This window comes from Lactuca sativa, chromosome 1 (genome assembly GCF_002870075.4).
Source record: "Lactuca sativa cultivar Salinas chromosome 1, Lsat_Salinas_v11, whole genome shotgun sequence".
NCBI classification, from domain to species: domain Eukaryota; kingdom Viridiplantae; phylum Streptophyta; class Magnoliopsida; order Asterales; family Asteraceae; genus Lactuca; species Lactuca sativa.
This window is the reverse complement of record NC_056623.2, coordinates 118,905,817-118,929,783: the sequence shown is the minus strand read 5'-3', so window position 1 is coordinate 118,929,783 and position 23,967 is coordinate 118,905,817. Positions and strand designations below refer to the sequence as shown.

Below are 23,967 nucleotides of genomic sequence, written 5' to 3'. Positions count from 1 at the left end.
TTCATGAAAAATCGGCTAGCCCTCATTCTTACACACAAGTGCCGATTTTTCCCAATGATATGATCTTTATATAGTGTCACAATTAGGGTAAACCCTAATTGTAATGGTCTTCCATTTCCTTGGATCCATGGGTTCAAATATACCATGGAGCATCCATGGAGTATCCTATGAGTTTTAGCCAAACTTGATAATCCATGGAGCATTAGACCACTATATAAGAATGGATGATTTACACAATCAACCCATATATTTAATTAGTCTTCTTTTGATCACTTAATTAATTCTTTGATCAATAATAATTAAATAATCTTATTAATATAGTATAACTTATAATATATTAATAAACCTTAAGTGTTATTTTCTCTCACTTTACTCTATCCAAGTGCATGATGCCATGCAACCCAAATGGACCATGTCAGGTCGGGTCAAGTCTTACCAATTATAGTTATGGACTTAGACATTAATCCAACAGGGCTAAGCCTTCATGGATAGTCCATGGAGTGTTTAACTCATGGATCATATGAAATGAAAGGGTCATGGGTTTAACCCTAATCTCCACACTATATAAATCTGTCCTTGGTTGGTGAAATTGGCACTAGTGTGTTTATACAAAAGGGCAAGACCGATTTCACTAGAGAGAACCAAAGTATCCTTATTCTCAAGGTTATTCCAAGTGTTCATGGTGTTGTGTGAACCATTTGACGTGTCACACTTGGTGCACTAGGACTCAAGCTTCATGAAGACAAGCTGCATCAAAGAGGTATGTATTCTAACTTGTTGTATTTCATACGAATCATAGTTTTGTATGCTAGTTAGTATAATACCTTGGAAATTCATATTTGCATGTATAATAGAGAAAACATAGATCCAAGGTATTTAGGGTTGCATGTACACTTAGGAGTGTTAGAATGCTCAAAATCCAACAACATTAACAGCAAAATAGAAGAAATCTCCTACACGGCCTCACGATTAATGGTCGCTGGACAACTGAGGTTAACGAGATCAAAGAGGAATTTTCAGATTTTATCTTAACAAATTTTCTGAAGATCATGTATTCAGACCCAAATTTATTAACTCGTTGTTTAAGTCAATTTGAACGATGGACGCCGTTAGAATTGAATCCCCTTTTAGTCTAGAGGAGGTGAAGGCTATGATTTGGGATTGTAGAAGTGAAAAAGCCCCAGGCCCTTATGGCTTCACATTCAAGTTCCTTAAAATTTTTAGGACATCATCAAATGTGATGTGATGAAATTTGAGAACCATTTTGAAGGGTATGGATCGTTTGCTAGGGGATGTAACTCGTCATTCATCACACTAGCTCCCAAAATAAAGATCCATTATCTTTGAATGACTTCCGCCCTATAAGCTTAATGGGATGCTTGAGTAAGATTACAAGTAAAATACTCTCTAATCGGATGAAAAATATGATAGGGAAGTTAATTGGTGATGAGTAATCTGCATACGTAGAGGAGCGCTGTATTCTTGATGGTCCCCTCATGATTAATGGGGTTTATTCATGGGCGAAGAGAACTCGTAAAAAACTCCTACTCTTTAAGGTCGAATTTGATAAAGCATTCGATTTGGTGAATTGGCAATATCTCGATTCGGTCCTTGAGCAGATAGGCTTTGGTAACAAATGGCGGATGTGGATTCGAGGTTGTTTGAGCTCATCTAGGGCTTCGGTGATCATTAACGGATCCTCGACGAAAGAATTCCCTATATCTCGGGGTGTTCGTCAAGGAGATCCTCTCTTTCCATACATCTTCATTATTACTATGGAGGGATTGAGTGTAGCCCTCAAAACGGCATGCGATAAAGGTCTTTTCAAAGGTGTTCCGATCTCGGGGAATGGTCCGATTATATCCCACTTATTATATGCAGATGATCTGTTGTTCATAGGTGAGTGGTCTTGGAATAATCTCAAGAACCTGGCTCGCATCTTGAGATGCTTCCATATTTCATCGGGCCTTAAAGTAAATTTTCAAAAATCAAAGGTCTTTGGTATTGGAGCCTCCGCGACTGAAACCGTGAATTGGGCTAACTTATTGGGCTGCGCTGCGGGTGCTCTTCCATTTGATTATCTAGGTGTTCTAGACAGTGCCAACATGAATCTAATTAAAAACTGGAAGCCTATAATCAAAAATTTTCATTCCAAACTCTCTGTGTGGAAGGCTCAAACACTATCATTTGGGGGCAGACCAACCTTAATAAAGTCAGTCCTCGGTAATCTACATACTTATTATCTTTCGCTGTTCAAAGCTCCAATGGGTGTTTTAGAGGAATTGGAGAATGTTAGGCGTTCATTCCTTTGGGGCGGATGTGACGAGAGGAAGAAAATTCATTGGGTCAGTTGGGAGAAGGTGTTGGCAGCCAAAAGTTATGGGGGTTTGGGAGTAGGTTCATAAAAGCCTTAAACATCGGGTTACTTGTGAAATGGTGGTGGCGACTAAAGAATGAAAGTCATTCTCTTTGGGCTCGTGTGATTTATGGAATCCACAACTTAGGGAATAAGCCCTTTGAATATCTTTCTAAACAATCGTCTTGTGGGGTATGGAATAATATTGGCAGAATTAAAAAGGCACTATTAGAGAATGGTATGGATGTCCATGACATATTGAAAGTGGTGATTGAGTCGGGGAAACAAACACTCTTCTGGTATGATACATGGTTGGGGTCAAGGAACTTTAAGACAAAATATCAAGCCTTATTTGGATTGGAAACAAGGAAAAGATGTAGGGTATCCGACAAAATTGTTGATTCGACCCATGTATGGTGTTGAAAGTCTAGACCAGCCAACCTGGTCTGTAGTTTGTGCCCTCTCTAGGGTTGTATCTGACATTCGTCTTGGGACGGGTTCAGACCATTGGAGTTGCAAATTAACGGTTGATGGCAAGCATTTGGTTAGCTCCCTTAGAAAGATCGTGGATGCTACGCATGTCAATATCCTTAATATCCCTGGTACTTCCAATATTGTATGGTGTAAGGCGGTACCAATCAAGGTGTTATGTTTTATTTGGAGGGCTGCCCAGGATAGAATACCAATAGCTGTGGCCTTGGAGAAGAGGGGTATTGTGGTAAATTCCACGTTGTGTTGTTCGTGCATTAGGATGCCTGAATGTGCAGATCACATCCTAATGGGCTGGCCGTTCGCAACTGTGATAAGGAATAACATCTTGGGATGGTGTGGAGTAGGAGCTGCTATCGGTATTGGAAACTCGAGCTTTACGAGAGGATGAAAGGGAATAGATAATTTGACCTCAGACATAGGGATTCTCGGACCGGAACAATGGGATTCGCTCACCTCACTAAGTCCAGTCTATGCGCCCTTAGCCACCCCATTCAGAAAGTATTTTCTGCCGGACGACTCGTAGGGGCGCCTGGACTACGCTGGCTTTGGGACGCCAGGCTTGATGCTTCAAGAAAGTTCCAAACGAGATCGCCTCTGTGTGGTTCATCCTAAGTAGCTAATCGAATATGCTTTTGTCTCTTTGAATCGTATCACCCATGGCGAGGCGTGGGCATAAGGGCCTTTATGACACAATTAATAATAGTTTCCCCTAGAATTGCTATTCTTAAAACCCTCAAAGAGCAGCATTAGACCTGTACATTTTTGAAGCAAAATTCGGCCAACGCGTCGACCAGTGCTCAGAACTCTATAAAAAATGTCTATGATCTTCTTCATCTGGCTGCTACCTGGTGTAACAGTCAAAGGAACAAAGAAAGCTTTGTTGCTATTTGTTATGGTTTGCTTTGGAACCTATGGAGGTTCATGAATAAACGCCTATTTCAAATGGAGGGTATCTCACCAATTCAAGGGACTGATTGCATAAAGTCTATGGTTTTTTACTAGCTGAAGCATAGAAGTAAGAATGGTATTTGTAATTGGGTGAAGTGGTTAGATTCTCCATTTTCTGATTTGTAATTTGTACTTTGATTTTGGTCCCTCATCTAGTTCCTTACTAGGTGTGGGTACCATCTTATAATTTATTTATTTGCCGTTTCCAAAAAAATCAAACATTGAAACAGTTAGAGCTTACCTTTGTTGGGTGACTTGTGAACAACGTTCGTATTTAACGACGTTGTAAATGAGGCTGCTTAAATGGATACATATGACGTTCGATATACCTTTGCCTTTATTATTGTGTTGCAGTTATGCTAGAAAAGATATTGATGTTGTCTCAGGGACTCGTGCCAAGTCTCGTTTGCTGAACCCAATTAGCGCAATGTATATAAACATAAAATAAGAAGTGTAAATATGTTAATTTAAGTATTTTAGAAGTAAAATGAACCAAACTCACAACAATATCAAAGTTTTGGACTAATAATGCTAGTCTAAAACATTTTGGACCAAGGTTTCAATTTTCAACAAACCATAGGGAACATTTTTGCAATTTTGTCAAAAAAAAATCCCATAAATTAAGGATTCTCTCTCATATTCGTCTCTCCTTCCGGTTCCCATTTACCTATATTCGAGGTCGTCCTTGCCAGTCTGTCGTTTTAAGGTATTCAAATATGTGATCTGCATGAGACCTTTCCTAATATATTCAGAGTTTTCAAGTTTTCTTTCTCCTCAAGCCGCGTTTTTTTTTTTTTTGTTTATTGAAGATGATCCTAAGTTTATTGTCGAAGGTAACTATAAATTCGTAAGTATATCATCTCAGTCATTGCTATCAATTAAGCACATAAACACAAATTTTAAGTGTTTTTAGTCCATCATTTTGATTTACTCAGATTCGTTTCTTATCAACTATATTATTTTCTAATCATGATTTCTTTTTTACACTGTATTGACAGCTTATTAAAGTCTGAAACCGCATAGAATTTGTCTGAAGGAACTGCGTAAATCTTTTTTCTTATTGCTGATTAATTGATTACACTGCATAGGATTTGTCACTTATAATCTAAGCAGCATACAATTTGTCAATTACGAGCCAAGAAAAGATTGGGGTAATGACATTTTGTGTTTAATATGATTGCCCAGAACTTTTATTTTTTTATTTAGTCAATATTTATGTTTTGTTCTTTTTGGGATTTTTATCTAATAATATAATAACATTGGTTCTTTGAATGCCTCTTTTTATTTTTTCCATAAGGGAGAGGCAGATTTGAAACTCTAAATTTCCAGAGACTGAAACGAGCAATTTGCACTCGAGATTGTCATCTGGGTACAAGGTACACAACCTAGACTGCTACCAATTCTTTTGTGTTTAAAATTTCAATTAAAGGCACGTGTTTTTATGTTGTGAAGCTCTCACAGGTGTTAGGTCCCTGTATATTATGATTTTCATTTTTCTGTATATAATTTGGAGACAAACAGATTAAACATCGTGTAGGAGGTGTGTATCTCTGTCTTAGTCCCTTTATTTATCTGTGAAATACTCAACACAAACACAAAAACAATTTATCTCAGTTTTCGACAAATACCCTACAATCGAGTTGCAAAATGATCCGGTTTCCTTATGCCCCTCTACTAAGACTGGTTTTGTGGTTAGATCGTACTTAAATAACCATGCATAAACAAGTCTCTGCAACAAAAAGAACCCTCGAATGCCCTACAATGGAGTTACAAAAGATACGGTTCCCTTATGCCCATCTCCCATACAGTATTAATTAATTAAAATGTGATTTTCAATATTGTTTGTTTTGGAAGAAAATGCATAAGATGGGTACGGATGATGGAAGAACTGGATTGTTAGAGAATAACAAGCTCCATGATCATTCTGAGGCTGTGGATGTTAATGTGAACTCTGAAATTGACGACCACATTGAATCGCTATGGATGTTGGTGATGACTCGGTGGGAGAATACCGGTGAATTACATGTAGGGCAGGGGATGCTCGAGAAGATGTCTGATACCAGTGAAGGGTCAGGGAGCATCCAGCAGGTATCTGAACAGTTAAAGCGGTTTGATAACTTCATGAGAGGGCAACCAATAAGCATCCAGCAGGTGTCCAATCCAGCCATGCTCAAATTCATTAGTGAAGATACGACGTGGGTCCCCTTCGAGAAGCGATTTGACAATCTCACCAAGTACACCAATGGTTTACTTCCACGTTCGCGTTTCTTGGAATGCATTGGTAATAATAACTCCATGTCTAATCCAACCATGCTCTTTATATTTTCAATAATTATGGTTCGCTTTATTCGTTTTAATAAATCAGGGATGAACAAAGATTCCCAAGATTTTGCCGAGGAGCTGTTTGATGTATTAAGTCGAGATTCTTACCCAAAAGTTGACTCGATTGACAAAGAACAAATGAAGGGTTTTTGGGAACAAATTTCTGGTCAGAGTTTTGACTCAAGGCTACAGACTTTCTTAGCCATGTGAGGATTAATTATTTAATGTAATCACTAATTATTTCTCTTAAGTGAGATTGAGAATCATTTGTAGAACTATGAATAAATGCAGGATTGATAGAGATGCACGTGATATGATCAGATATGACGACGTCAGAAGGGTATAGATTATTTATTTAGTTTTTTTGATCCAAAGCAAGATGAAGAGGGAAAAGATGTTTAAGAGTGTAGAATATTTTGCCCAAATAATTATTGATAATCTCTATGCACGTGATGCAGATTATTAGCCTTAGTGCTTCAGCCAACAAGTTATCGAATGTTATGAACAAAGCAGAGGAATACGCTGTGTTTATCATGGAAGAGTTAGATCCGGGTTCCCTCGGTTACATCCTGGTAAGATTAAAACACAATTAAGTTAGATATATTACTGAAATCGTCCCTATAGTTTGGTCAAAATTTCATGTTTGGTCCCTAACTTTTTCTTTTGCACTCGGATAGTCCATGTGGTTTGATTTTATTGCGTTTTTCGTCCCTTACATACATCAAATTAGGGACCAAACGTGCAATTTTGACCAAACCATAGAGACGAAAAACGCAACGAAATCAAACCATAGGGACTATCCGAGTGCAAAAGAAAAGTTAGGGACCTAACATGAAATTTTAACCAAACCATAGGGACGATTTCAGAAATTTACTCATGAAAAAATGTTAAAACAGACTGAGAATTTGAAGATGTTATTGTTGCAAACACCACAACATGACGTGAGAGGAGAAAGCCAAACGCTGAAGACAATACAAAGTGGTAATCCAATAAGGAGTTTGTATGAAGATTATAGGTACTATTTACAGGATAATCGGAACTCTGTATTATAGCAAAAAAATTTGGAACATTTTTCATGAGTTCGCCTGATAAATAGTTGAAACTTTTTTTCATAGCGTCACAAACGATTTAATCAACCCTCTATATGGAGCACCAACACAAGACTACAATGAATATGAGGTGGTGTTACTACTGGGATCAGGAACTCCAATTATCAATATTGTGAAGGATATTTTGTATAACATTAAAGTCAAAGAAGATGAGGAGAATGCCATTGAAAACGGTAGCATGGGCAAACTACAAAAGAAAAGATCGGGGCCAACAAACTTTAAAACAACAAAAGCTTACCTCTATTGGGTGAGTAGAGAACAGGGTTCCTTTGAGAAGTTTAACAACATTATCAATGAGGCTGCTGAAATTGATAAATATGGTGTCATTGAGATGCATGCTTATTGTACAAGTGTTTTTGAGGAAGATGACGTTCGGTCTGCCTTTATTACTATTCTGCAGTCACTTTATCATGCCAGAAATGGTATTGATGTTGTCTCAGGGACTCATATTAAGGCTCGTTTTGCTGAACCTGATTGGGGCTATCTGTATAAACAGATCGCTCTCAACCACACTGGTTCCAGAATAGGTCAGTCCCACTATTATATGTATTACTGCTAAATGTAAACTCTTGTATAGAATGCAGTGATGTTTTCTAACGTTTGTCCATGAAAATCCGCAGGGGTGTTCTATTGTGGAGAGGAAGCACCAGCAAAAGAACTAAAACAACTAGCTCAAGATTTCTCACACAACACCACAACCAAATTTGACTTCCACAACCAGAACTCTTAAAACTATTTTTTTGTGCCCATTTAAAGATCTTCAGAAATGAATAGAATCATAAATTTTACCCTTCGTCTCTCCTCTATACAAACAATTGAAGATCAAGGCCGCTATAATAATACCCACACAATTCAGCAGGACACAAAAATGTATTAAGTTTATATGATGTCTGGTAAATATATTTCTTTATTTGTTGTATTATATCTAGATTTAGCTAAGTAGAGAATTGTTTTCTTTCAGGATTTGAATAAGAACATGTCATCCTTAGACATATATAGAGGAACCCTTGTGAGAAATTCCTTATTGCTAGCATGCTAGCCAAAAATTATCTCTACATATTAATTAGGTATCACAAACATCCATTTGAGGGGACAATATTCTATACGTATGGAGCTATTATCAAAGCATAACTAGTGGGAAATCAACAAAAAATTATGCACTTCAAGTCTTCAAGAATGTAATCAAAGGGAACTACAGTAATGCTAAATTAAAAGTCTATGTAATAGTTTTCGGTTTCTAACATGCTAGATTTCTTTTAATAACAATCAAGTTGTTAAAAAAAACTTTTTCTTATTCACAAAATAGGTTGATCAAATGATTGTTAATTTTGTCGACACTCTTTTTTTGATAGACTGTATCGGCCTCAAAATTATATGATCTGCATCAGCTCCATTGATTTACCATTTACAACCATCATCTATTGCAGGTTTGTTAGTTGTGCATGTTTTAGACACCAACTCTGTTTATTAATGTCCATAGTGCTACTTTTCCTTCCTCTACTAGTTTACCCAATGCCATTCTTCAAATACGAACATTTGGATGCTAAACTGTATTGACACAGGAAAAAGACGAACAAACTAAGGTGGTCCACAGTTTATCCCAACTACAATTAACCCAGTGATTGGAGTAATCATATCACTTTCCCAATGTTGAGTTCATATATTGCGAAGATAACTATGTCAAAGTCTTATTTGTAATGTCAATGTTAGTGTTTGTTGTCTATATTGAAGTTTAGGTGACTTCGATATATCTATGTATTTATTGGAGCATTTATATTTTGTGTACTTAATGTCAAAGTCTCCAAACATATTTCTCACACTTCATACAAACTCTTGTAACCTTTGTTGCTTTCTAAATAATATGAGCTAAAACATGATTTTTTTTTATGTCTTTAGTTCATGAATCTTTGTGAGATCAATACTTGATTGAATTCTTGACTCTTCTGTTGGCATCAGTGTGGGAATCATGAAACTATTTGAGGAAATTTTTTCTTGTTACATCTGTTGATTCATTCATTTTGAATTCAACATTTTCCACAATTGAAAACTATTGTTCTTCGAATGATCTTTGAGATTTATCGATGCCGCAATTGAGAAACAATCAGTTGAATCTTATTTCATTTCTATTCAAGATTTTCATCTTCATTGATCAAATCCATAGCTAACATGAATGTAAATACAATGATGAATTACACAAATCTTCTCAATTCTTCAACAAAAAAATCCCCAATGTTACTTCCGAAATATTGTGATCATTGGTCTGATGGAATGGAAGATTACCGAAATGGAATAGACGAAGATCTATGGTTTCCAATCGAAGATGGTCCATTTCATGCAACTGTAGTTGAAGTTGTTGGTACAAATGCTCAGGATGAGAACCTGACTGCGACATGTTTGAAGAAAGAATCGAATGACAAGAGATATCTTCGTGAACTAAGAGGCCCTTTGACACCAGTTGTTAGTGCTGGTTCTGAGGATTCAAATGTGTAGGACGGGGTGGATAAAAAAGGCCTTTAGGCCTTAACGTCTAACCAATTAAATTACATAAACTAATTTTTTATTTATTAAAATGACTTTAAAATTTATAGCAATAAACAAACCAAAGTCATATCATTTTAATATGTAATTACATATCCTAACAGCTAACCGACGATCCGTGAAGCTTTCCTAGCGTTCTTGATTGCAAATTGGTTGATCTACTCTTCATAGTCTATACTCTCTAAGATTTCGTTCTCGATAGATATCATTGCCAACCCGCTAAGTCTTTCTTGTGTCATTGTTGAGCGTAAGTAACATTTCACAAACTTCAATTTCGAAAAACTCTTTTCTAAAGATGCAACTGTTACTGTAATAGTCAACAGTATTCTATATGCAATGCTTGCATTTGGGAAATAATCAAGTTCTTTCAAAAACTTCAAAAGATCTATAGGGTTGGTAAATTCATTGGTTTCCAATTAGAGCTGGCAAAAATTGACCCAACCTACCAAGCCAACCCAAACCCAACCCAAAATTAGCTGGTTGGGTTGAGATTTTCAACCCATTTAACTTAAATGGGTCTACCCGTCTAACCCATTCAATTAAATAGGTTGGGTTGGGTAAAAATTATCAACCTATTTTAAACCTGTCAAACCATTTAACTTTAATATATATATATATATATATATATATATATATATATATATATATATATATATAACTTAATATTTTTTTGAATATTATCATGTATTAATAAAAGTATTAATTTGTAAATTATAATGTTGCATTATGATAATCTATGTTTAATAAAATTCAATCCTAATTTTCATCCTTTTTCTAGCGCCGATAATACTGTCACTCTCCAAAATCACGGTGACACTAAATATTTTTAATGTTATTTGAATAATTTATTTGTATTTATGAATTAAGATTGTGCTTTTGTCATGATTATGAAGTTTTATTTAGGTTTTATAATTTAAGTGGTATAATATTTAATTATATAATTGATTTAATTGAATTTATATGGGTTAACATAAGTTTAACCCGTTTATTTAATAGGTTGGGTTGGGAAGTACATAAACAGGTCAACCCGGTGACAGCCCATTTATCTAAAAGGTTGGGTTGGGTTGGAAATATCAACCCATTTAAATAAACAGGTTGGGTTAGGTTGAAATTTTCAACCCAGTTATTAAATGGGTTGAACCCAAACCCAACCCAGGTTGACCCATTGCCACGTCTATTTCAAATATCTCAAATAATTTCAACTCTATATTAAGTTCCTCAACATTAATATCCGATCTTTCTTCAAACTTGAGTGTTTTTTCAAGACGATGACAATTCGACTTAAGATCTTTATCTTCAATTCCCCTCAAATTATGTAAAAATAAAAAACCAAATACTTTGTCACACTCTTTGAATTGTTCAAATATTGTCTCAAGAGAAGAAATAGCTTGATCAACAATGAATAAGAAATAATTGACTCTAAAATTCTCTTCAGGTGTAAATGAAACTTCTTCGCTAGTTGAACTCTCATCAAACCTTATTTTCCTTTCAATCAAACGCTTTTGTGGGAATATTAGATCAATACCCATTTCAATAGCAATGTCTTTAGCTTCAACAATCAGTTTAGAAAAAACACTTTCTCTATAATCCTTAAAGTACCCAGTCAATTTGTTTATTTCTCTAATAGCATAATCAAGATGCATATCCTTTGATTTTAACTTCTTATTCACAATATTCACATGGTTTAGTATTTCATACAAAATAACAGTTGAGTCAAAAAAAAATTAAAAGTCACCAAATTCTTTTTCTACTAGTTAAGTTGCTTCACTTGCAATTGCAACATCATTATCTTTTTCTCCAACTAGAAGTAAATCTTCCCGTACATCCACAAGTTGAAGTTTAATAGCCTTTACACTCTCAAACCGACTTTCCCAACGAATTTGACACAGTAACTTAAGAGTCTAAGCTTTAAAATTGTCTTTCAAAATTTCCCAACTCTTAGTAGAATTTGCAAAGATAGTATAAATGCATTTGATGAATCCAAAAAGTTCTTTCCTTTAACACACTTGTTAGCCATATCACATAATGTTAGATTAAGAGAATGGCAACCACAAGAAGTATAAACTGCTCTAGGATTTATATCTGAAAATCTCTTTTGCACTCCTTGGTGTTTTCCTTTCATGTTTGCTCCATTATCATAACATTAACCACACATATCATCAATTTCAAGACCAAGAGATTTTAACTCCTAAAATGTAATATCAAATAGTTCTTTTCCGGAGGTATCATCAACATTCAAAAAACCTAAAAAGGACTCCTCGACAGTAACAGAATTATATGATAATGTTAAATACCTCACTATTATAGTCATCTATTCATGATGACTTGAATCGGGAGTACAATCAAGTATGATTGAGTAGTACTTTGTTTCCTTTATCTTCTTGATAAGTTCTTTTTTAATTTCTTGAGCTAGCAAAGATATTAGTTCGCTTTGGATTAAGTGGCCAAGATAATGCACAAGAAGCCTATCACTTGTCATCCGATGTGTAGGCTCTTTGATAACTGGGTCAAACTCTTCCAACATTTCAATGACACCCAAAAAATTTCCGTTACCTATTAAATACGATTAACAAATAAGAAGTGAAATCATTCATAATAATTAACAAAAAGGTATTTGGCGGAATTAGAACAAAAAAATTACAATTTCTAGTTACCTTTTTGATACAACTTTTCATTGGATCCACGAAATGCTAAATTATGTTTATCAAGAAACTTCACTACTGCAATGATTCTCAAAAGGGCTTGTTTCCAGTAATCTCTTTCTTTCTTGAATTTCTCGTATTGCACTTTATCAGTTGTTTCATTAAAGTTCAATATTTTACGCATATCAAACCACTTATTCCTATTTGTAAGATGATCCAATGAAATTTCGTGTTCTTTAACCCTAGTGGTAACACGGTGCCAATCTGCATAACCTTCACCATCCAATTTACCTTTTGAAATCCCTTTTCTAAACACTTTACAACAGAAACAAAATACCATGTCTAACTCTTTCCAACATACTAGCCATTCTCTATCACACTTCTCCATATTTGTATATAAAGCTGTAGAAAACAGTCTACCAAATTTATCGTAGGGAGGATACATAACACTATTATCTCTTTTAGGACCTTTCTGGACCAAAAGTTTAATCTCCTCAGAATTAAGTTTTTCACACCTTCTTGGAACATATATATCAACAAGCACTTTAACGTGCTCTTGCTCTTATGCCTCTTCTACTTTTATATGCTCTTGCTCTTCAACATGCTCTTCAATGTGTTCTTTAAAATGCTCTTCAATGTGCTCTTCAACATGCTCTTCAATAGGTTGTCTATGGATAAACTTATCTAGAGCACCGACATCAGCCTTTCTCTTCTGTTCATCTAGTTTTCTTTTTTTTTTTTCTTTTTTTTACGTTTTTGACTATCGGATGGTTGTTTAGACTTCTTTTACAAACAATAAAAATAATTTGATTCTTTAAACACTATGGTTTCTAAATTCCAAATTTCTGATATACAATTATATAATAAACATAATCTCATAATTTAATTTATGTTTCTAATAATCTATTTCAAAATCATTGATTGATTTCATTGAACATTGTGAATCATTCAATCAGATGTCAATATGATAATATGACATAATGACAATATGACATAGTGATAAAGAATTAAACATTCATGAATAACATTCTAGAATCTTAAAAATTAAACAGTTAAAGATAAATATTTAAACAATTACACAATTAAACATATCATGAATCTGAAAAATTGATAATCTATTTTTTCTACAATTCATTCAAACATTCAACTGATTCAAGTATGCAATTGAATTGTCAATTATAATTTACAAACTCATAATCCATAATTCCTTATTCCGCATTTCTTAATTTCTCATAATCTATTACATTAGCAGGACCAAGAATCAAGAATGAAGAATCATTGATAAAGTCATAAAGTGATAACAGGAATACAAGATAAATCATAAATGGATAATCGACTAATCGTCTAACTGTCTAAGACTCTAATCGTGATCGACCCTCACCTAGAATCTGTTGTGTCGATATTTGATGGAGGATGGACGATGATTCAATGAATGATGAATCGATGATTGATGCATGTTGCCGCTTAGAATCTGCCCTGATGCCCTGCCCTTTCCCTGTCCTTAGCAACTGTCGACTGATTTGTATTTGTTGATTGCTGCAATCGACTTTTTTTTAATGAAAACGAACACGATGAATTGATCATGTATTGATCAACTGACCGATCGCTGCTGTCTTCGGTTTGACGTTGTCACGCTGATTTCCGATCATGTTAGATTGCTTGGTGCTGAAACGATACATCATATAATATAAAAAAATTGGCCCCTTAAAATTTTGGGTCATGTTCCATTGCCCGTATTGCACCTGCCCTAAACCGGGTCTGCCAGTTGTTTAAAACTAAGAGGTGCTTTGACACCATGACTCAATGTTTGTCTGAATTATCTGAATTCAAGAAGAAAGAGACGAAGTCAATCAAAGCCTACTACGATCAATTTAATGATTTGATTTACAAATATTCAAGGTATAATGTTGTTCATTTTGTTCTAGAATTAAACATTACATTCATTCAAGGCCTAAGAAAGGAATGGAAGAACATTTGTCTTATGATCAAAACTCAAGAAAGCTTTCATTCTTATTATTTAATAAATCTCTACAAAATATTTAATGCACATGAAGCAAAAGTGAAAGAAATTACAGATGAGAAGGACAAAGAAAATTCTGGAAGTCCATTAGTTCTTGTTTCCAAAATCAACATCAATAAAGCAAGAACTGATGTCGAAGATGATGACAATGAAGAAGGATTGATTGTAAATTTTGATGATGAGGCTATTTCTTACTATTTCAACAATAATATCAAAAAGTTTTAAAACAAGGCTTTCAAAGTTAACTTCAAAAGTAATACATTCAAGAAGGCAACTTCTACATCGAATCCAGTTGACGAGAACAAGAAACAGAGCAGTGCTGATGAGAAGAAGTTAGTTGGTGATTCTTTCTATGACTACAATTACTGCAATTGAAAAAACAATTTAGCAGGAGATTTTGTCACACCCCAAAACCACGAACAGCGGAAACGTTCAGGGGTGGAGGATGTCATGTACAGTATCACAACAGTGTAATATAATAAACAAGACACAACATCATCCATTGCATTATAAGTAAAGTTTTAATACATGTGTGTTCTTTCATTGTAATAAGACACCAAAAATATACAATCAAAATAAAAGACGAGACTTGTCTGCTCCGTCTTCTCAAAACCTGGCCATCGTACCTGTCTACTGCTGACCTGAGAATACAAGTTATTTTAAAAGCGAGTATCAGCTTTAAAGCTGGTGAATTCATAAGAAATTAAGTGTCGTTGTCTTGCTTATGAAAATCTGTTATGAAGGCCATGTAAACCTTTAAATGAAAATGTTGATGTAAGTATGAAATCCCTAGAAAAACCCTTATTTTCTATAAGTATGAAATGTAGTCTTCTACCAAGACCCGAATGTTTTGTTATGACAATGTAGTCTTCTACCAAGACCCGAATGTTTTGTTTATGACAATGTAGTCTTTTACCAAGACTCGAATGTTTTGTTTATGACTATGTAGTCTTCTACCAAGACCCGAATGTTTTGTTTATGACTATGTAGTCTTCTACCAAGACCCGAATGTTTTGTTACGACAATGTAGTCTTCTACCAAGACCCGAATGTTTTGTTTATGACTATGTAGTCTTCTACGAAGACCCGAATGTTTTGTTATCACAATGTAGTCTTCTACCAAGACCCGAATGTTTTGTTTATGACTATGTAGTCTTCTACCAAGACCCGAATGTTTTGTAAGTAAAATGATAGTTTTTCCTTTCTATTGACTAGTACTAGAAGTGCTTAGTCTAACTCATCGTTTATGTGAATATATCACAAAATAAAGTAAAGTAGGAAAAATATAATCATGCAAGTGTTATCCCTGAGTGACCAGAATGAACACGACATCGCCGAAGCGAAAGATAGACCCAATGGACATCCGAAGAGTGTCCCCTCATCCTCTGTAGCGGCAGCAGGGTGGAGGGAGGGTTAGTCCCATAACAACTTTAACCTAATGATCCTTCGAAGATTCACATCTCATCCACTGTTGCAACAGTTGGACAGAGGGATGGTTAGTCCCATCACAGACTACTAAATAAGTGACAACCTTAGACATCCGTAGACATTTATCGACCACTGGTGCTAATCAGTGGGGTTCGGAATGGTAAGTCCCGCCGAGATATCCCATTGAACCGGGATAGGAAAGACAATTTACACAGTAAGTACTACTAAATCATCCTTGTAGTTCTAAGTACGAGTATCCAGGTAAGTAAATACAGGATAATGCACCTATGTAGAAGTGTTTCTGTATGGTATTCATGTAAGTGAGTTCATGTAATAGATAAGTATATGTAAACATATTCATGTATCATGTATTCCTAAGTACGTGTACTCATGTATCATGTAAGGTACTGTATAGACTCATGAATGAACTGACTCTTGTGTGATTCCTTGTAATCGGAATAATGTTCTGTTTCTTCTAACTATCCCTATGATAATTAACTGGAAAGTAAGTGGTTGTTCAAGTAGATTTATGCATCCTCGATACACCAGGGTGTGGGAAAACTAAACGAAGGATGAAAACTATAATCTCTAACATATAAATAAACATATGCACATAAGTATAGTTTGATTAAAGAAGGTAAAATAACGGTTTTGCAAGATATCTAGGAGTTTTGAACAATAATTAAGAATGACTTGATGTCATTCTAATAAACATTTCAAAACTAATACTTTTGTTATCAAGGTATTTTAAGATAGAAAACCACTTCATGTGTCACCTTTTGAAATATGTGAAATCTACTGAGTGAAAACATAGTTATAAAATACATAAGATTGATTTAATAACATATTGTTTTCTACTTGTATCCCCCCCATTAAAGCATTTAAAATCGTTTAAAACATTGATTAAGGGGTATAAACTCACCTGTAGTTGGTGATTGGGATGAACTGAACGGTATAGGATGGCTAGGTGTCAAGCGAGGACTTGTACACACACTGCGATCCTAATGAACATATAATCACACATATATGCATTCAATTAGTCTTAAATAACTAATTGATAAAGTTAAGACATCCTAGACATAATAAACACTTTATATAAGTGTTTTAAGCCCTAAGGATTGCATCTAAGCTATCGTGGGACAAGGTACTTGTGTTTAGGGTTCCAAAGGACCCCATATATGAGTTTACTCCTCATATACTAACACACATGGAGTTTACGGTTGTAAACTCTTGAGTTTACGGCCGTAAACTCCCAACCATGGGGTATTTGTGTGTTTTGAAGTCCCAAATGATTTCTAGAATTATTCCAACTTGGTGGTTCCATCCTTGAAGCGGTTTAAGGCATATAAACACTCCATTTGAGAGGTTACGGCCCCAAGGCCTTTTCCCTTGGAGTTTACGGCCGTAAACTCCCTTGGGGTGTTGTTTTTGTTGTTTTGAAGCCTCATGCATTTAAAGGATAGGTTCTAGACATTCTTTTAAAGCAATTGGGGACCCTAGGCACACTTTGGTGCCCTTGTTGGCTGTTTACGGCCTAGGAGCATTACCAAGGCCGTAAACGCACTTCAAGAGGTGATTCTGATGCTTTCAAGTCTCTTGCACATGTGATATAGGATCTAGGCTTTTATTCCAAGCATATGAAGGCATTAAGCACACTTTGGTGCCATTCTTTCATGTTTACGACCCAAGAACAAAGTCTTGGCCGTAAACTCACTTTGATAAATGATTTTGATGTGCTTTGGTCCTTCAATTAAGTGAGAAACAATTTCATGTAAAGGTCTAGGGCTTTAGGTGTCTGAAGAACACCCTTTGGTCCATTTCTATGGAGTTTACGGCCTAAGATACACTTGGGCCGTAAACTCTCATTTGTTTGTGTTCTTTGATTGTTTTCTTTTCCTTAATACACCTACAATTGAGTCTAAGGCAGTAGCATAACACAAGGAACAAGCTAGGCTCGGTTTCGGTAGTTTACCGCCCAAGAACACCTTGGGGAGTAAACTCCTAGATCTAATGATTTAGCCATCTAAATCATGTTATAAGCACATAATAAGCATTCTAACATTACTAGAAAGAGTTACTCACGTTTTGGTATAAAAACCCGAAGATCCGTGAGAGAGAAAATGGCTTTTCTCTAGTTGGAAATGTGAATAATGAATGAATTTGGTTCAGAATTCTATTTATAGTCCTGAGATATTTTGGCAGAAAATATTTTTATTGCTGAAATGATCTCTAATATAATAGAGTGTTGGAATAATAGTGTTGCACAAAACCCTAGTGCACCCACTCTCATGATATTTCCTGAAGTGTAAACCCTGAATTACTCAAACTTACGCGAAAAAGTCTGAAAATTAACTGTGACTGCTATAACTTCTATTGAAGTGATATAGTTTGTACAGAATGGAAATTTCAGGTTGTCACATCATCCCCCTGTTAGAAGGAATTTCGTCCCGAAATTAGAATTTAAACAAATATGAAATTACAAATAACTAAGCGAAAATGTGAGGGTATTTTAGTTTCATCTGATCCTCACGTTCCCAAGTGAATTCCGGTCCATGCTTTGCATTCCAGCATACCTTCACTATCGGGATACGACTCTGCTTTGTTTGCTTGACCTCTCAGTCCATGATCTCTACTGGTTCCTCCACGAAGTTGAGGCTCTCGTTGATCCTGATCTCGTCGAGTGGAATAACAAGAGTCTCGTCGGATAGACACTTTTTCAAGTTTGACACGTGGAAAGTAGGATGTACGTTACTGAGTTCTTGTGGTAGATTGAGTTTGTAAGCTACAGGGCCGATTCTCGCGAGAATCTCGAAAGGCCCTATGTATCTTGGATTGAGACCTTCCATGGTGAGACCTTCAGTAGGACTCGGTCGCCCACCTGGAACTCCAATGGTTTCCTACGCTTATCAGCGTAGCTTTTCTGTCGGTCTCTAGAGGCTTTCAATCGTTCACGAATTTGAACGATCTTCTCTGTCGTTTCCCGAATGATTTCCGGACCCGTGAGAGTGCTTTCGGGAACTCGTCCCTTAGCTAACTAGGTATCACCCACTTCAGCCCAACACAGAGGGGATATGCACTTTCGGCCATAGAGGGCCTCGAATGGATCTGCCTTTATGCTCGTATGATAACTGTTGTTGTAGGAAAATTCAACAAGGGGTAAATGGGTATCCCAAGCTTTTCCAAATTCAATCACACAGGCACGCAACATATCTTCTAAGGTTTGGATAGTTCTCTCGCTTTGCCCGTCGGTCTGTGGATGGTAGGCTGTACTCATGTCCAGCCTAGTTCCTAGGGAATTTTGTAATGACTGCCAGAACCTCAAAGTGAATCTACTATCTCGGTCTGAGATGATAGATAAAGGAACACCGTGCAGCCTTACTATCTCCCTAATGTAAGTTCTGGTAACTTTCTCCGTCTTGTCTGTTTTCTTTGATCGGTAGGAAGTGTGCAGACTTGGTCAGCCTATCGACGATGACCCATATGGAATCAAGTCCACCCGTCGTCTTGGGCAACTTGGTTATGAAGTCCATAGTGATCCGCTCCCACTTCCATTCTGGTATCTCCGGTTGTTGTAGGAGACCGGAGGATTTCTGGTATTCGACCTTGACCTTTGCGCAAGTATGGCATTTACTCACGAAGGTAGCAATATCTGCTTTCATGTTAGGCCACCAGTATAACTTTTTAAGATCCAGATACATCTTATTTGAACCCGGGTGGACGGAATAACGAGTGTTGTGAGCTTCGGTCATGACAAATTCTCTGAAGCCACCGTGTTTTGGTGTCCAGATCCGATCCATGAGGTATAAGGCTCTGCCACCCTTGACTTCCAAGTTCTTATCCATCCCTCTAAGGGATTCACCCGCCACGTTTTCAGGTTTCAAAGCGTCGAGCTGAGCCTCCTTTATTTGCGTGGACAAGTGTGAATGGATAGTTAGAGTCAAAGATTTGACTCTACGACCAGTATATTCTTTCCGACTTAGGGCGTCGGCTACTACATTGGCTTTACCCGGATGATAACGAATTTCGCACTCATAATCACTAAGTAGCTCGACCCACCGTCGTTGTCTCATGTTGAGCTCTTTCTGGTCGAATATGTGTTGTAGACTCTTATGGTCCGTAAAGATCGTGCTTTTTGTACCATATAGGTAATGTCGCCAGATCTTCAGAGCAAACACAACTGCTCCTAGCTCAAGATCGTGGGTTGTATAGTTAACCTCATGTGTCTTCAGCTGTCTCGAGGCATATGCTATGACTTTACCTCGCTGCATCAGAACACATCCGAGTCCTTGATTTGATGCATCGCAATAGACAATGAAGTCTTGTATCCCTTCGGGAAGGGATAGTATCGGGGCAGTGCACAAGGCTCGTTTAAGCGTTTGGAACGCTCTTTCCTGTTTCTCTTCCCAGTCAAAGGCCACGCCTTTCTGGGTCAGGGTTGTAAGAGGTTTCGCTATACTGGAGAAGTTCTGAATGAACCTGCGATAGTAGCCAGCTAGACCTAGAAATTGACGAATTTCCGTAGGTGTCTTTGGTGCTGACCAGTTCTCGATGGCCTTAATTTTGGAAGGGACCACGTGTATTCCCTCTTCGCTAACAACATGGCCCAAAAATTCGACTCGCCAAATCCAAAATTCGCACTTTGAGAACTTCGCGTAGAGCTTCTGCGATCGCAATGTTTCTAAGATTTTATGGAGATGTTGACTATGTTCCTCCTTACTTCGAGAGTGGATGAGTATGTCATCAATAAAGACGATGACGAACTGATCCAAGGAAGGACGACACACCCTATTCATCAGATCCATGAATACTGCAGGCGCGTTAGTTAATCCGAATGGCATCACTACAAACTCGTAGTGCCCATAACGAGTTCGGAAGGCTGTCTTGGGAACATCCTCCTCTAACACTCGTAGTTGGTGATATCCGGATCACAGATCTATCTTCGAGAAGTAGTTGGCTCCTTGAAGTTGATCAAACAAATCGTCAATGCGAGGCAAGGGATAACGATTTTTAATGGTAAGTTTGTTGAGTTCTCTATAGTCGATGCACATGCGAAATGATCCATCTTTCTTCTTGACGAACAAGACCGGTGCTCCCCATGGTGAGAAGCTTGGTTGAATGAATCCCTTCTTGAGAAGTTCGTTAAGTTGACTGGAAAGTTCTTGCATTTCAGCCGGTGCCAGACGATAAGGAGATTTTGCTACGGGGGTGGTCCCTGGCACTAAGTCGATTCTGAACTCGACTTCACGCTGCGGTGGTAAACCGGGAAGTTCTTCTGGGAATATGTCGGGAAAGTCGCGTACTTCTGGGATTTTCTGGATGTCTTTCATTTCTTGACTGGTATCTACGACGTGTGCGAGGAATGCATGGTACTCCTTTAGCAAACACTTATGGGCTTGAATGCATGAAATGATGCGAAGGCTCGTACTAGGTTTGTCGCCGTCGATAACTAAAGTTTGGATGTTAGGAAGGTTAAGACGAACTGCCTTTTGAAAGCACATGATGTCGGCGCGAAGAAGACTCAACCAATCCATGCCGATGATAACGTCAAAACATTTAATTGGGACTGGCATGAGATCTATCTTGAAAGTATGGTTATCTAAAGTTAAAGTACAACCTACGTATATGCAGTTTGTAATCTCTGTTTTCCCGTTAGCCATTTCTACCGTGAATGAATTTTCTAATGCAGATGGTTTTTGTTTAAGCACGTGAGCAAATTTGTGACTTACAAAACTTTTCTCGGCTCCACTATCGAAAAGTATGCAAGCATATGAGTTATTGAGGAGGAACGTACCAGTAACTATCGTAGGATCAACTACTGCTTCCTCATGGCCTAGGGCCATAACCCTTCCCACTCCTCTAGCCATTCCTGCTTTAGGGTAGTTCCTCTTATAGTGGCCCACTTCGCCACAACCGTAGCAAGTTTGGCCCATACCGGCGTTAGGAACCTGGGCGGCCTGAGTTGTTGGAGCCTGGCAAAAACGGGCTGTGTGCCCCTTCCTGTTGCAGTTGGTGCATTGCATCTCCCTGCAAGGCCCGCGGTGGTGGAAGCTGTATTTATTGCACTTCGGGAGAGACCCAACATAAGTTTTTGCTGGTAAGGGGTTCGCAGGGACAACAGGAGTCACTGTGGCAGCATTGATCGCCACAAGTTGTTATTTATTGGAGGATCCTGGCGAAGCCCCTCTTTTCCACTTATTCCACCCCTTCTTGTTGTTGTCGGGGTTGGAATTTTGGGGTATGGGTGTAGGGATTGTTGGGTTCTGAGGTTTCCAGTGATCGATGAGAGATTGTGCCAGTTCCTTGGCACTATCAAAAGTGATAGGCCTGGAGGCTAGCACACTTGACTGGATCTGGGGCGATAGTCCCCAGATATACCTTTCTATCTTCTTTCTCTCGAGAGCAACCATATCAGGGCATAATTTTTCCAAATCACAGAACCTATTAGTGTAGGTCGTGATGTCGGATCCAACCATTTGCAGACCCCAGAACTACTGCTCGAGTTTTTGTATTTCACCTCGAGGACAGTATTCTTTCATCAACATGTCTTTCAACTTTTCCCAGCTGATGGAATACGCCACCACCAAAGTTAGATAGTCAACATGGCTGTTCCACCATGTTAGTGCTCTGTCAGAGAAGGTACAAGCTGCAAACTTGACCTTCTTGCCCTCTTGACAAGCACATATTTCAAAGACAGATTCCATCTTTTCAATCCATTGTCTCAACACCATAACACCCCCAGTTCCATTGAAGCTGCGGGGTTTGGCGTTTGTGAAGTCCTTGTAAGTGCATTCCCGAGGGTGTTCATGGCTTTCGCCGTGGTTCGAGGGTGGTGCACCTGTTCCTGATCCACTAGGGGCAGTTGCGTTGATTGCTGACACAGCAGCTGCAACTGCTGCTGTGAAAGCTGCCTAGAACATGTTGGCATCGAAAGGATTAGGTGGTTGAAGAGGTACAGGTGGTGGTGGAGGTGGTGGTATTGGTGTTTTGTTGTTTGGGTTTCGCCTTGGATTCCTGCGTGGCGACATCTTTAACTGTACGTTTAAAAGATGACGACATGGATAAGAATAAATGATAAATGAATGTGTCTCATGGACTAAATCCCCATAGTCCAACAACAGAAGGAATAGTATGACTAAATGAAGAAGATAGCATTTGGATAATAATTTCCATAAGATTAGATATCTGTCAATAATACTGGAATTACAGATGTAACAAGTTCGGGAAAAATGGCCTAGAAGTAGGCCTTACATCAACCAAGATGGAAAATTTTGATAGAATTAAGACTAGATGAATACCTAACAGGTCTAAGATTTATACAGATAGGAAATTAGACCAAAGTTTTACACAAACTAGGTTATATCCAAAAGATGAGTTGACGATATTGTATCGGCGACGAGAACTGCTAGCATGAGTCCTCGATCCCGACAGTAGACGTTCAATGTCCCTTATACGCCTGTCCGATCTTGCTTGCTGAGCTCGGAGTTCTCTAACTTCAGCTCGGGTTTCAGCAAGTTCCCTCTGCAGATTTGCATTGCGGACGAGAGTCCTTTCATGAGTAGACTATAGTTGGCGAATGTGGACAGTGTTAACACCAGAGTTGGCGTCAACTTCCAAAACTTGATTGATAGTCGCCTGAGCCATTATCGTGTTCCGAAAAATCCTACGCACCATGATTGGTAGGACTCTATCAGCAGAACCTCCTTCAGTGAGGTTGTAGAAACTTCGGTCTCCATTGTAGGGAATGGGCTGACCTTGTTCCTGACTCCATTCAGTCAAGTTAATGGCCCACAAAGGTGTGGGTCCTTGAAACGCAGGACGGGGGTTCAGGTTTGGGTTTTGAGCAGCTGGGGGTAGGTTGTTGACTTCTGGCTCCGAGTCTGAACTATCGGAAAAACCCTCAGCATGGTGATCATCCAAAGGGATTGGGTGATCATCTTCTGGTTCTGCCTCTAGCCAACCAGCATTGCCTTGGTTCGGGAAGTACGGATCGCCATGGTGAAATCCAGCCATTTTAATCTATGCGAGAAAAGGGATTATAAGAAATAGCTAAATAGACGAACTGACTAAGATAATTACATTAAGACCAAATACCCCTATGGTATTTCTTTATGGT

At 37.7% G+C, this 23,967-nt stretch overlaps 2 protein-coding genes across 8 annotated transcripts; one reads left to right on the top strand and one right to left on the bottom strand.

Moving 5' to 3' along the window:
* Positions 1-4,481: 4,481 nt before the first annotated feature.
* On the top strand, positions 4,482-8,562 carry LOC111898147 (respiratory burst oxidase homolog protein C). 7 transcript variants are annotated; one of them, XR_006188406.2, is made up of 12 exons: positions 4,483-4,629; positions 4,795-4,947; positions 5,094-5,172; positions 5,249-5,336; positions 5,411-6,077; positions 6,162-6,324; positions 6,410-6,458; positions 6,577-6,690; positions 7,015-7,133; positions 7,234-7,754; positions 7,848-8,097; positions 8,189-8,560. XR_006188406.2 is itself a non-coding variant. In XM_042899441.2 (11 exons), the coding sequence occupies exons 5-11, from the start codon at positions 5,654-5,656 to the stop codon at positions 7,955-7,957; spliced, it is 1,500 nt and encodes a 499-aa protein (XP_042755375.1). In that variant the 5' UTR covers positions 4,483-4,629; positions 4,795-4,947; positions 5,094-5,172; positions 5,258-5,336; positions 5,411-5,653; the 3' UTR covers positions 7,958-8,561. The 7 variants fall into 7 exon arrangements, 6 of the variants coding, with proteins under 6 accessions (XP_042755620.1, XP_042755375.1, XP_042755021.1 ...); XM_042899441.2 differs by having other exon boundaries at positions 5,258-5,336; positions 7,848-8,561; XM_042899087.2 differs by having other exon boundaries at positions 7,848-8,561.
* Positions 8,563-10,865: 2,303 nt separating this feature from the next.
* LOC111898319 (uncharacterized) lies at positions 10,866-12,747 on the bottom strand. The gene is made up of 4 exons (XM_023894238.1): positions 12,420-12,747; positions 12,129-12,318; positions 11,538-11,631; positions 10,866-11,426 (listed from the first exon to the last, which is right to left on the bottom strand). Exons 1-4 carry the CDS (start codon positions 12,745-12,747, stop codon positions 10,866-10,868), a joined length of 1,173 nt encoding a protein of 390 aa, XP_023750006.1.
* Between the last annotated feature and the right edge of the window lie 11,220 nt (positions 12,748-23,967).

Excerpts from the sequence above, each read along its gene's own strand:
- LOC111898147 (XM_042899686.2), top strand. The coding sequence starts at position 5,654 with ATGCATAAGATGGGTACGGATGATGGAAGAACTGGATTGTTAGAGAAT. Across the intron at positions 6,325-6,409 it reads CTACAGACTTTCTTAGCCAT|GATTGATAGAGATGCACGTG; the intron begins GTGAGGATTAAT and ends GAATAAATGCAG. Across the intron at positions 7,755-7,847 it reads CCACACTGGTTCCAGAATAG|GGGTGTTCTATTGTGGAGAG; the intron begins GTCAGTCCCACT and ends GAAAATCCGCAG.
- LOC111898319 (XM_023894238.1), bottom strand. The coding sequence starts at position 12,747 with ATGGTATTTTGTTTCTGTTGTAAAGTGTTTAGAAAAGGGATTTCAAAA. Across the intron at positions 12,319-12,419 it reads TGAAAAGTTGTATCAAAAAG|GTAACGGAAATTTTTTGGGT; the intron begins GTAACTAGAAAT and ends CGTATTTAATAG. Across the intron at positions 11,632-12,128 it reads AAGAAGATAAAGGAAACAAA|TCGGTTTGAGAGTGTAAAGG; the intron begins GTACTACTCAAT and ends TCGTTGGGAAAG.